Source organism: Ursus maritimus, unplaced genomic scaffold, assembly GCF_017311325.1.
Source record: "Ursus maritimus isolate PB19 unplaced genomic scaffold, ASM1731132v1 scaffold_2, whole genome shotgun sequence".
In the NCBI taxonomy this organism is placed as follows: Eukaryota; Metazoa; Chordata; class Mammalia; order Carnivora; family Ursidae; genus Ursus; species Ursus maritimus.
The window spans coordinates 41,028,493-41,041,429 of NW_024424452.1; the positions used below are offsets into that span (position 1 = coordinate 41,028,493).

The following is a 12,937-nucleotide window of genomic DNA, read 5'->3' on the forward strand; positions in this document are numbered from 1 at the left end:
GGCTCCCTGCTCAGCGGGGAGTCTGCTTCTCCCTCTGCCCCTCCCCCTGCTTGTGCTCTCTCTCTCTCTCTCTCAAATAAAGAAATAATCTAAAAAAAACCCCCAAACCAACAGAAAACAGCAAGTGTTGAAGATGAGATTGGAAGTCTGCACTATTGGCGAAAATGTGAAATGGTAGAGCCTCTGTGGAAAACAGGGTGGTGGCAGCTTCTCAAAATATGAAAAATAGACTTACTGCATGATCCAGCGGTTCCACTTCTGTGTCTACGCGCAAAGAACTGAAAGCAGGTCTTAGAGAGGTACTTGTACACCCACGTTCATAGCGGTACCAGTCACAAGGGCTTAAATGTGGAAGCCACCCAGCTGCCACTGATGGATGGACGGAGGAGCGAGACGTGGTAGAGACTCGTCGCTCAGCTTTGAGAAGGAGGGAGATTCTACCCGGCGCTACGACGTGGACGAACATCGAGGACGTCACACTAAGTGAAATACCCGCCCCCCCCCTCCGCAGGTCACAATAAACACAAACACGTGATGCCGTGAGGACTTCGAGTCGTCAGACCCGCAGAGACAGAAAGGAGGTGGCGGCCGCCAGGGCTGGGGCAGGAGGGGCCGGCAGTCAGTGTCCGATGGGCACGGAGGTTCGGTTTTGCAGAGTGAGGGGTCCTGGGGGCGGCCGGCCACGGTCGTGGTACAACCGTGTGAACGCATTTGGTGCCCCGAAGCGGGCACTTAAAGTGGTTGAGGCGGTAAACGTGAAGTCACGTGTTTTACCACAATATAAAAGTTTTTTGTTTTTTTTTAAGATTTTTTTAGATAGAGGGGTCGGCTGGGTGGCACAGCGGTTAAGCGTCTGCCTTCGGCTCAGGGTGTGATCCCGGCGTTGTGGGATCGAGCCCCACATCGGGCTCCTCTGCTATGAGCCTGCTTCTTCCTCTCCCACTCCCCCTGCTTGTGTTCCCTCTCTCGCTGGCTGTCTCTATCTCTGTCAAATAAATAAATAAATAAAATCTTTAAAAAAAAAAAAGATTTTTTTCGATAGAGACAGCCAGCGAGAGAGGGAACACAAGCAGGGGGAGTGGGAGAGGAAGAAGCAGGCTCATAGCAGAGGAGCCCGATGTGGGGCTCGATCCCACAACGCCGGGATCACACCCTGAGCCGAAGGCAGACGCTTAACCGCTGTGCCACCCAGCCGACCCCTCTATCTAAAAAAATCTTAAAAAAAAACAAAAAACTTTTATATTGTGGTAAAACACGTGACTTCACGTTTACCGCCTCAACCACTTTAAGTGCCCGCTTCGGGGCACCAAATGCGTTCACACGGTTGTACCACGACCGTGGCCGGCCGCCCCCAGGACCCCTCACTCTGCAAAACCGAACCTCCGTGCCCATCGGACACTGACTGCCGGCCCCTCCTGCCCCAGCCCTGGCGGCCGCCACCTCCTTTCTGTCTCTGCGGGTCTGACGACTCGAAGTCCTCACGGCATCACGTGTTTGTGTTTATTGTGACCTGCGGAGGGGGGGGGCGGGTATTTCACTTAGTGTGACGTCCTCGATGTTCGTCCACGTCGTAGCGCCGGGTAGAATCTCCCTCCTTCTCAAAGCTGAGCGACGAGTCTCTACCACGTCTCGCTCCTCCGTCCATCCATCAGTGGCAGCTGGGTGGCTTCCACATTTAAGCCCTTGTGACTGGTACCGCTATGAACGTGGGTGTACAAGTACCTCTCTAAGACCTGCTTTCAGTTCTTTGCGCGTAGACACAGAAGTGGAACCGCTGGATCATGCAGTAAGTCTATTTTTCATATTTTGAGAAGCTGCCACCACCCTGTTTTCCACAGAGGCTCTACCATTTCACATTTTCGCCAATAGTGCAGACTTCCAATCTCATCTTCAACACTTGCTGTTTTCTGTTGGTTTGGGGGTTTTTTTTAGATTATTTCTTTATTTGAGAGAGAGAGAGAGAGAGCACAAGCAGGGGGAGGGGCAGAGGGAGAAGCAGACTCCCCGCTGAGCAGGGAGCCCAACATGGGGCTCGATCCCAGGACCGTGAGATCACGACCTGAACCGAAGGCAGACACTTAACCGCCTGAGCCACCCAGGTGCTCCTAGCCTTCTACATTCTTTGGGTATATTTTTCTATTCTTTTTTAACTTCTTGAGATGGTTACTTAACTCATTACTTTTCAACCTTTCCTTTTTCTAATATATGCATTTATGGCTACACATTTTTTTCTACCTATAGCTTTAACTGTGTTCCATCAGTGTTGATAGGGAAGCTTTTGTTACTGCTTAGTTTTAAAATATTTGACAATTGACATTATTATCTCTTTTTTGACCCACGGCTTACTTAGGAGTATATGTCCTTATTTCCAAAAATCTTTTTGAGTTCTAGAAAACCGCATTATGATTAGAGATCATACTTTGTATTATTTCTGTCCTTTAAAATTCATTGGCAAATGTTGTATTTCTCAGTATATGTTTAATTTTTGTGAATGTGCCATGTATGCTTGAAAATACATATAGTCTATCCTTTATTGGGTGAAGCGTTGTATGTAGTGTTTCTCATTGAACCTAAGGCGCACCCCGGTGTGTGTTAACAGAGCACCACGACCCACAAACCACGTGGCCTAGACAGGAGGAACCCATCGTCTCACAGTCCAGCAGCTAGAAGTCCAAGACCAAGGTGTGGGCAGGCGTGGCTCCTTATGAGCACCCGGGGACAACCTGGGCGGCGCCTCTCCCCCAGCACCTGGGGGCTCACCAGCAATCTCCGTGCTCTTCATTTGTGCGAGTGCCACCCCGACCTCCGCCTTCACTGTCACACGATGTGCTCTGCACGTCCGTGCCCAGATTTGCCCTCTATAAGGAGGGCACCAGCGTAAGTGGGTCGGGGCCCCCCACTCCAGGACGACCTCATCGCAATTAATTCCATCTGCAATGACCCTCTATCCAAATAAGGTCACCTTCTGAGGTCCTGGGGGTTAGGATTTGAACATAGACGTGTTTGAGGGACACAATCCAACACATAACACACTGTTACTTTATTTACCACCGAAAAGTTTTAAAATGCTGCCAACCGAACTCTGACTCAATTCCGGGACACCAAGAGTTATTTTATTTTTTTTTTAAATCCTCCTTTCAGGGATGTTGAAATATGAAAAAATCTGTATTTTTTTAAGAGTTTATTTTTAAGGGACACCTGGGTGGCTCAGTCATTAAGCGTCTGCCTTTGGCTCAGGTCATGATCCCAGGGTCCTGCGATTGAGCCCCGTGTCTGGCTCCCTGCTCAGTGGGAAAGCCTGCTTCTCCCTCTCCCACTCCCCCCGCTGGTGTTCCCTCTCTCTCTGTGTCTCTCTCTGTCCAATAAATAAATAAAATCTTTTAATTAAAAAAAAAAGTTTATTTTTAAGTAATCTCTGCACCCAACGTGGGGCTTAAACTCATGACCCCGAGATCAAGAGTTGTACGATCTACTTACTGAGGCACCCAGGTGCCCTGAAAAAAAAATCTGTATCTTAGAATTAATGCTATATCTTAGTCCCTATCGCTATTGTTTCTCTGCCTACAGCTATCAATTACAGAGAGGTGTGTTCAGATCTATGATTGAGGGTTTTTCCAATTCTCCTTGTAGTGCTCTCAACTTTTTTTTAAGACTTTATTTATTTATTTGAGAGGAAGAGAGAACACAATGGAGAGGAGCAGCAGGCAGGGGGAGAGGGAGAAGCAGACTTCCCGCTGAGCAGGGAGCCTGACACGGGGCTTGATCCCATGACCCTGAGATCATAACCTGAGCCGAAGGCAGATGCTTCACCAACTGAGCCACCCAGGCTCCTCTCAGTTTTTTTCTTTTTATGCATTGAGGCCATGTTATTAGGTGCATAAATACTTAGGATTACTATATTTTCCTGGTGAATGTTACCTCTTATCATTATGAATTAACCCTCTCTACCTCTTAGTACTGCTTTCTGCCTGGAATTCTGTCTGGCCTATTATTAATCTAGCTACCCTAGCTTTCTTCTGGCTTGTGTTTGCTGTTTATCTTTTCCCAGACTTGTACTTTCAATCTTTCTGTTTTCTTCTCTTCTACAAATGTCTTGTGGTCACCCCCAGCCCCATCCACAGGGAATTCAGAATGTTTCACTTAAAAGGGAGTGATTAAAACCAGCCCTTTCCCATGACACCAGCTTCTCCTGGAGTCTGGGCCGCATCCCTCCTTCCCTATTCTCTGCAGGCAGGGCTATGACCCAGGAGGTGGTGAGGGACAAAAGGCTGCTTGTCCCCACAGGGCAGGTGGCCTGGGAGTCACCCACCTTGGGCTCTACGAGGCTGGTTGCAGCCCCTGGAGTGTCCTGGCCTCTGCTCAGCCTCAAGAAGGGCTCAGTGCCCCCACCTCCTTCGGAGGAGGTCCCCAGTGGACCTGGGCCTCCTGGGCTTGGCCTTGGGTCCCCAGGCGATGGGCTGAGGGACCCAACACTGGGGTGTGCACAGGGCTGTCCTATGGGCTGCACCAAAGCCTCCATGTGCAGGATCTCTTGGCCTTGTAGTTAGGTTTTTATTTTATTGATCCAGCCCTACAATCTTCAGCCTTTAATTGAAGCATTTAGGCCATTTACATTTAATACAATTACTTACATATTAGGATTTAAATCTACCATATTATGTGCACTTCCTATTTGTTCTGTATCTTCTGTCTCATCTTAAATAAACTTTTTGTTGTGAACAATTTTAGATTTATAAAAAAACCCGTTACAGTGAAGAGGGTTCCTATATACCCCACACCCAGTTTCCCCATCAATAACACCCTACATGAGTACAGTGCACCTGTTACAGTGAATGAATTGCTACTGATACATCATTATTAACTAAAGTCCATACTTTATTCAGATTTCTTTAGTTTTTGGCTAGTATCTTTTTTCTGTTCCAGGCTCCCATCCCAGATGCTACGTTACATTTGATTGTCACGTCTCCTGACTGTGACGTTTCCTCAGACTTCCCTTGTTTCCGATGACCTTGACAGTTCTGAGGAGTACGCAGATGGGGTACGTGTGGTGTTTTTGTCATGATTAGATAGGAGTAATGAGTTTTGGGGGAGAAGAGAACAGAGGTAAAACGCTGTTTTTATCATCTTGAGTACATGTTGTCAACATGATTTGTTGTTGACCTTCGCTCCGGGGCTGAGGTCGTGTCCCCTCTCTGAAGTCACCCCTGCCCTGCCCCCTTTCCATACTTTGGAAGGGAGAGCTGTGCAGCCCACACTTGGCGGCGGGGGGGGGGGGGGGGGGGGAGGAATTATGCTCTACCTCCTTTAGGCAGAACAGTTACATAAGTTGACAAGTTGTTTGGAATTTTTCTGCACTCATTTGTCTTTTTTCACCCATGTTTTTCTTCACTTACTTATTTGTGTCCATAGATTCACAAGCATGTACTTTACCCTTCAGGTTATAATTCTGTGCCCTTTGTTTGTTGGTCACATTGCTCCAGCTTTGGCCATTGGGAGGCCAGGGGCTCCTGTGTCCCTCTGTCACGTCCCCGTCATTGTGGATCGCTCACTCCCTACGGGAGGCTCCCAGCTCACCTTGCACATCTCCCGTCCTGGCATCGGCCGTTCCTCCGAGGAGCCCTGGCTGCCTTCACGGGAGAATGCTGTCAGAGACCAAGGCCTGGGTACCAGGTGTGCCTGATGTCACCAAGTGTCATGTCTCCTCAGCCCCCTCTCCCGCGAGCAAGGACACAGACGTGTGCTAACTCACACATCTCTGAGTATTTCTATCTATATCTGTATTAAGCTCCACTTCTAATCCATCATGACCTGGGTCATTGTAGCCTCATCCCCTCACTGGTCCATAGACTCCCGCTGCCACAGTGAGAACCGGCGCTTGCCCTGGGGACCCACAATTACTTAGTTGTTCAATTCTAGCACCGTGTATAGTGGTATCAGGATTGTTAACAATACATCCATGGGACACGTACCAACCAGAGCACAGAGCGAGGTTTCCTTTGCCTTTACTGACTGCGCTCATTTCCGAGTTACCTGGGTCCGCATCTACCCTGCCCTTCCCGTTGAACGGATTTCATACATTTATAAGATAGTTAGATCCTCTGGTTACATTCTTCATCCCGTCCTGGGGTCCCCTGACCTCCTAGATGACATGTTTCCAGTTTGCATGGCCTAGGGTTTCTGTCACTGGAAAGTTCTATGGGTTTTGGCAAATGCACGGTGTCATGTGTCCACCTGGGCAGGATCATGCACGATAGCTTTCCCATCCTGAAAAACCTCCTGGACCTCTTGACATGGTACTTCTTTCCTTGTCTTGCTTTTGAGTCCTCACTTTGTTTTCTCCCTCTAGTCGTTTGGCAGGTACACCTTGTGCTTCTGTTTGCTGGTGAGGAAACATCCATCCTGGGGGCGCCTCGGCGGCTTGATTGCTGAAGCATCTGCCTTCGACTCAGATCATGCTCTCGGAGTCCTGGGATCCAGCCCTGCATCGGGCTCCCTGCTCAGCGGGGAGTTTGCTTCCCACCTCCCCATGCTCTATCTCTCGCTCTCTCTCAAGTAATAAGTAAAATCTTTTTTTTTTTTAAGATTTTATTCATTTATTTGACAGAGAGACAGCCAGCGAGAGAGGGAACACAAGCAGGGGGAGTGGGAGAGGAAGAAGCAGGCTCCCAGCGGAGCATGGAGCCTGATGTGGGGCTCGATCCCAGGACCTGGGATCACGCCCTGAGCCGAAGGCAGACGCTTAACGACTGAGCCACCCAGGCACCCCAATAAGTAAAATCTTAGAAAAAAAAAAAGAAAAAGAAAAGAAAACATCCATCCTTGGGTTCCCAGTGGTTACCGTGAATTGGCACTTGGCAGTGGAGGCCATGGTGCACACCCCCAGCCCCTGCCGTCTGGCTCCTGAGCTCCCCTGTCACGAATCTTCACGGAGGAGATATTATTGTTTTTGTTTTATGGACTAATGTTCCTTTAGATTTACACACGTGTTTTCCAGTTTTGTGGCTCGTCAGTCTGTCCTCTTTTTCTTTTTATCATGATGGAAAATCACCCCGCACGTGAGTTGGCTGGCGGTGGTCTCAGTTTGGGTTTGTCAGAAAACGTCTTTGTCTTACCTTCGCTTTGGAAAGGTTCTTGCACTGGGCGTTGGAGTGCAGACGGGCAGGCAACTTGCTGAAGCTCAGAGATGCGGAGCTCCACCCCTGCTCCTGGCGTTACAACATCTCTTTGCGTTTGCCTTTTCGCAGGGTGCAAGTTATTGCAAAGTGTTGGGCTTCCTGAATCTGTGAATTGTGGGTTTTCATCAGTTCTAGATCATTGTGACATTATTCCTGCAAGTCGTCCTTCGGCTTCTCCCGTCCCAGGGCTCCAGTCGAGTACCAGCCGGCCCGGCTTCCTTGCGTCCTGTGCCTCCTCCGTCCTGGCAAATGGAGTTTCCACGTTCATCCTTGCAGCCTGTCTCCACCGGTGCTCGGCTCGGCCGCGTGGGATCCGCGAGTAAGGACAGCGCTCCGCTCGGCCGCGTGGGATCTGCCAGTAAATCCATCCACTGCCACCCTACTCTCCTTGATTCCACTTCCCTGCTCGGCTCGCCACCGGGTCCTTCCACCATTGTGCCACGTCCTGTTTGGTAGTTTCCGGTCTCTGCTGAAACTTCCAAGTTTGGCCTTTATGTTGAAATGCTAAGCGGCCATTTCCGTCTCTGTCCGTCATTCCAGCCGACGGGATGGCCGTGGGTCCATCCGTTGTCCCTCGCTCCTGCTTGGTCTCGCCGGTGCTTCATTCACCTTCACTGTGGCTGACGTGTCTGAAGATCCTGCCGCTCCCCCCCGAACGTGCGGACATGCTCACCATCTGGGATCATCCGCTTGCAGGTCTGAGGCTCGAGAACTTCCGGGCCACCCAGAACGGGGGCGCCGCTGCAGAATCCATGACTGCTCTGTTCCCACCTCTCCCTCGGGGCCCTGGACCACGTGCTGGATCTGTACAGGTGCCCGGACGCCCCTTCTGTCCCCTAGCTCCCATCCTTCCAGGCTCTCAAAGCACAGCTCAGCCCCTCCGCCGTGTCTCTGAAGCGGCGTTTAGGGCCTTCCCTCCCCGCTGCGTTCCCCACCTGTCTTGTTGGCCCTTTGATGCTTTTTTGTTATTTTCTGTTCTTCTCCCAGCTTTTAAAACTTGTAGCAGAAGTGCTGGCGTGGGACGTCTGGTCCACGTTACCCGAAGCGGGCTCTCCCACTCACAGAGGCCTAGTCCGGAACCTCGTGCACGGGACAACCTCACCGCTAGACTTCCCTCAGTCCGCACGGGCAGCAGGATGAGCCAGAGCTGGCGATGGGGACTGGTGGCATGCAGCCCTTCCCGGCCCTGAGTCCCGCCTGAGGCTCGACCAGCCTCCCTTCACCTTCAACGTCTAACACCTCTGCCAACTGAACCCAACGGCCACATCTCCAAACCCTGCTTTGTAAAAAGCCCTAGAACCAAGCTGTCTTCAGCCAGCCTCCTCTCCCCCAGAAAACAAACTCCAAGACAGCATGACAACAAAGACCACGTCATTTATTTACAAAGGCCAGTGTGGACGTCGGGGAAGGAGGGGGGAAAGCCACACAGAGATCCTCTCTGGATTGCTTGGGACCCTTTCCCACCTGGACAAGATTCTGCTTCTCTCGCTTCTGTACGCTCAGCCGTGGGTCCTCCAAGCAGCTGGGCTACGCAGCAGGGAGAAGAGGCGGCATGAGCCTTCTCTGCGCTCCAAGAGAGCGACGTCCAATTCCAGATCAAAGGCATGATTGCCACCCTCTCCTTTCCTTCCTCAAATAGAACTTTCTGGCCTGGAAGCAAACAGTGGAGACTCCAAAGGCCAGGGACTGCAGGGGAGACTCCTGTACTATTCCCCAACAGCAAGGAGGGGAGGGGTGGGGGGGGTGCTGCTCACAGCCCTGACAGCCTTGCAAGGGATAACTACACTACCCTCGGGTGACACAGCACCCAGGGGCCCGAGGGGCCCAGCGCGCTGGGCTGTATTCCTGCCCCGACTGGCCCTTTTGCCCACTTCTCTTTGGTAGGAGAGAGCTCGGAACCAGTCATTAACAAAGAATCCACCCTCCTGTGCAACTCACGTGCACAGGTGTGCGGGCTTACACCTGCACACACACCCACTGACCCCAATCCCTTCACGTCTTTTTGAGGGGGGCTCAAACCAGTGGTACCTGGGGACACTGGTGGGTCCGGGCCACAGAACCAGTAGGAGCCCCTGTGAGCCCCGTCCTCCAGCTCAAATTCTGTTAGCATCTCTAGGCCTTCTCTGCCAGGCCTGCGCCTGTGCTCTCCCACCTAAAACAGCTACGAGGGCTTCCATTCCCTAAGTGTCAAGTCCAACTTCTGAGCCTTTGACCCAGGTCATTCACCCCGTTCCCTTCCTCCAGCACATCTCCACAGGGCTGGTCCAGGGCTTGTTAGTTCCTTGTACAGAGACCGCGGTCGCTTCCCCCTTTAGACAGGGAGGACAGGCATCTTCCTCTCTCAGGACATCCCAACAAAGCCTGGATGAAGGGACCAGGACAGGGGGTGAGGAGGAAAAGTCAGCCTGTCCACCTGCCCCTCCCTCTGAGTGTGTGACCCCGGCACAGATCAGGCTGCGGCGGGAGGAGGGGGCGGAGGGAAGGAAGAGTCCCTGCAAGTAACCATACAACAAGCCCTGGTGGTCCACGAGGAAGACCCCGTCCGTGCAGAGCAGATGGCAGTCCCCCTGCCAACCCCGTACCGCCACCGGGACATGTGCAGGCTGCACGAGACGGCAGCGGGCCAGGAGCTGGGGCCGGCCCGCTTAAGCAGGACCTGGACAGAAGACTCCGTAAGAGATGTGCAAGTGAAACCAGAATTCTCAGAGCTCTGGGGCCACGCCCGTGCCCCTGAAGCCACCCTGCTGTCTGGAGAGGACGGGGAGAAGATGGGGACGGCAGGCACAGAGGGCAGGGGCTGGCGCCCAGGGAGGGGAGAGGCGGGCGGCACGGCCGAGCGGTTAGGAGAGCTGCGAGCCCAGGAGTCTCTCGATGGCTGCGTTGACATCCCCTCCTGTGGCAATCAGGGCCTGCAGGTTGGCCTCGCGGTTGATGAAGCCCATGGAGTTGAGCTGTTCCAGCTGCTGCTGAAACCTCACTTCCGGTGTCTGCACCTGGAGGGGACAGGCCTTATGAGGAGGGCGCGGGCCCACCCTGGGCCCCCCCGAATCTGAGGCGCACAGTGGGGCGACGGGAAGCAGGTCTTCTCGCACATCCTCAGGTCAACCAGGGGGCAGGGAGGGCTGAGCTACCAGCAGGGGCAGGGAGCCTGCACACCCCAGGTCACTACGCGACTGTGTAACAGAAGCTGGGCGTCCTTCTGGACATTTCAAGGTAACAGATCAGCCCACGTTCCTAACCGCTTTCCATCAGCCCTCTGGAGATGTTCGCGGCACCCCAGAAGCCGAGCGCTCTGCGGTCAGGGAGACGCGTGCTCTCCCCGGTCTCCAGGCCGTGTTCACACAGAGCCTCAGGAGAGGCCGAGAAGGGCCCGGGAAAGAAAGAACCTGTTGGGTTTTGCTTAGCCAATCAACAAACCCAGTTATTTACAAAAGAGAAGGCTTTTCGTTCCTGACACTCCTGTGAACGTCTGGAAATGCTTCCCCGAAGGCTGCGAGGCGGCAGGAGCCCAGCTCACGCCCGGCCACTCAGAGCCGTTAGGGGCCCAGCCATGTCAGGCCACCAGCCTCTGACAGGACGCAGGCGCCGTCCACGGAAGGAAAGGATGTGCCCCGAACGTGCGAGAACCTTCTGCAGTGTTCTGTGCTGCTTCTCGCCATAGGCCCGGACCCCGGAGACCCCGGGTGCAAGCCTTCCACAGCGTTCTGCACACACGGCCTTGCACAGAGCGGGGAACGCTGGTGTGTCTGTTGAAAGGCTTTTCCCAGGGCAGTTACAGAGAAAGGTGAAGGGCCTCACCTGAGGTCAATGCTACCCCTTGCCCAACGCCCTGGCCTTGACTTTGTGACCCAGGGCTCCGGGGACCTCCCGGCCCAGAGCCTCCTCCCCTGCCTCAGAGCTGGCGGCCACTTCCATTCCGGCGAGTGCGCCGGGACAGGCGCCCATGCTGGACACGGGTCCAGGCGCACGTTCAAGAGCCGCACACCCCGGTCTGCATCTCGGCTCCGTGACCGACTCCCGGGCTGTGTGACTCCGAGCAAGCACGTCACCTCTCTGGGCCTCCGTTTTCCCCTTTCATGACAGAGCCAGCAGCTTCCTGACAAGGCTCCTGGGAGGCACCAGAAGACGCTCAGCACGGCGCCCGGCAGCCCGACGGGGCGGTCACTGTTCTCGGCTCCATTTCACGGCCACGGAAACGGAGCTCAGGGAAGGCGGCAACCTGCCTGAGGCCAGCAAGTGCCCGGGGCTGGCTGCCTCCCTTCCGCAGCTCCGCCGCACGGCGCCAGGGAGGCCCGGGGTGGCGAAGGCACCGCCGCCCTGCATACCTGCGAGCTCCCACCGCCACCGGCCAACAGCTGGACCATCTGCTGTACGAGATGCTGCTGAGCGCTGGAAGCCCCCGCGGCAGACGCGGCAGGAGACGCGGCAGGGGGCGCCGGCGAGGAGGTGGGGGCCTCGGGTGCAGACCCGGGGTTGCTGCCTGCCGGGGGTGCCGGGGTCCGGGACATCCCAAAGGAGCCAAGGCTGCAGGCAGGATAGACCAAGAGATGAGCCGCTGAGAAAGGGAGGGCACATGAGGTCTAGAAGGAAGGGCGGAGGGAACAGGAGAGCAGACCCTCGGACACGCGATGGCTGCGGGAAGCACCCGGGGAGGGGGCCCGAAACTTGCTGCCCCCCACCACAACCCTTACCTGGGTACCAGCCCGGGGGCCTCGGTCTGCAGGGTCTGTAGGCCCTGCTGGATCTGTAAGAGCGCCTGCATGGCCCGGGGGTTGGTGAGGACAGAGAGGGACTCCGGGTTCTGCATCTGGTGGGAAAGGGCACAGGAAGGCCATGGGAGTGGCAGGACGGAGGAGGCCACCCCAGCCCCAGGCCCGAGCTCTGCCCCGCCCTCCCACCTGCTGTCGGACCCACTCACTTGCTGGAGGAAGACCGGGAGCTGAAGGCGGAGCTGCTCCTGGAGCTGGGGGTTCCCCGCGAAGAGCGGCACATTCACCATCATCTGCCGGGGTGGAGGCAGCAGGGGAGACCTGGGCCCGCCCACCCCAAGAACCCCCACGGCCTCCCGCGGCACCCCCACCACGGCGGGAAGTGTGGCTCTTGGGGAACCCCGGAGGCCGACGTGGGGCAGTGAGAGGAGATGGAGCCACACTGGGGCGAGCCGGGGCATGCAGTGCCACGTCTGGCATTGACAGCAGTGCGCGAGTCCACAGCGCTCAGCCTGCACCGCGCCGCGTACTCGTATGAACGCACTGAACCGGCACGAGTCCGAAGGGGGAGCCGCTGCCCTGAGCGCTCACAGGAGGACAAACTGAGAGGCTCAGCTCGGGGGCGGTGGGCCTGAGACTCACACCCAGCAGCCTGGCTCGGGGCTGATTGGACCGCGCTCCCCCGTGGCAGCTGCGTACCTGGGCAGCGAAGTCGGGGTTCTGGGCCAGCGTCTGCATCATGCTACGCATGTAGGGGGCTGAGAGCACGTTCCGCATCAGCTGGGGGTTTTCAGAGATCTGCTGGAGGAGGGCCTGCATCTCTGGGCTGTTGAACACCCCTGGCATGAGGAGGAAAACAACGGAACAGGAGAAAAGGGGTCCAGATGGAAACCAGATGCTGCCGCCCTTCCATCTCCCTCCTTCCAATGCTGACTGGTTCCACAGTTCAGAAGGGCAGCCGTAGCATGGGCCCCCAAGCACGGGGGCGTGGGTCCCTGTCCCTCTGGCTTGGCCCCTCTCCCGGCTGCTCTGCAAAGGACACGCCGGTTGAAA

The 12,937-nt window shown here is 54.9% G+C and overlaps 1 protein-coding gene across 1 annotated transcript in view; it reads right to left on the reverse strand.

Annotated features, from left to right (window-relative positions):
- Positions 1–8,529: 8,529 nt before the first annotated feature.
- Positions 8,530–12,937, reverse strand: part of LOC103668691 (ubiquilin-4) — an 18,814-nt gene continuing 14,406 nt past the window's right edge. The window contains exon 11 of the mRNA XM_040635789.1: positions 8,530–10,168. Within this exon, the coding sequence (XP_040491723.1) occupies positions 10,016–10,168 (153 nt within the window). The 3' untranslated portion in view covers positions 8,530–10,015. The remainder of the gene's footprint in view (positions 10,169–12,937) is intronic.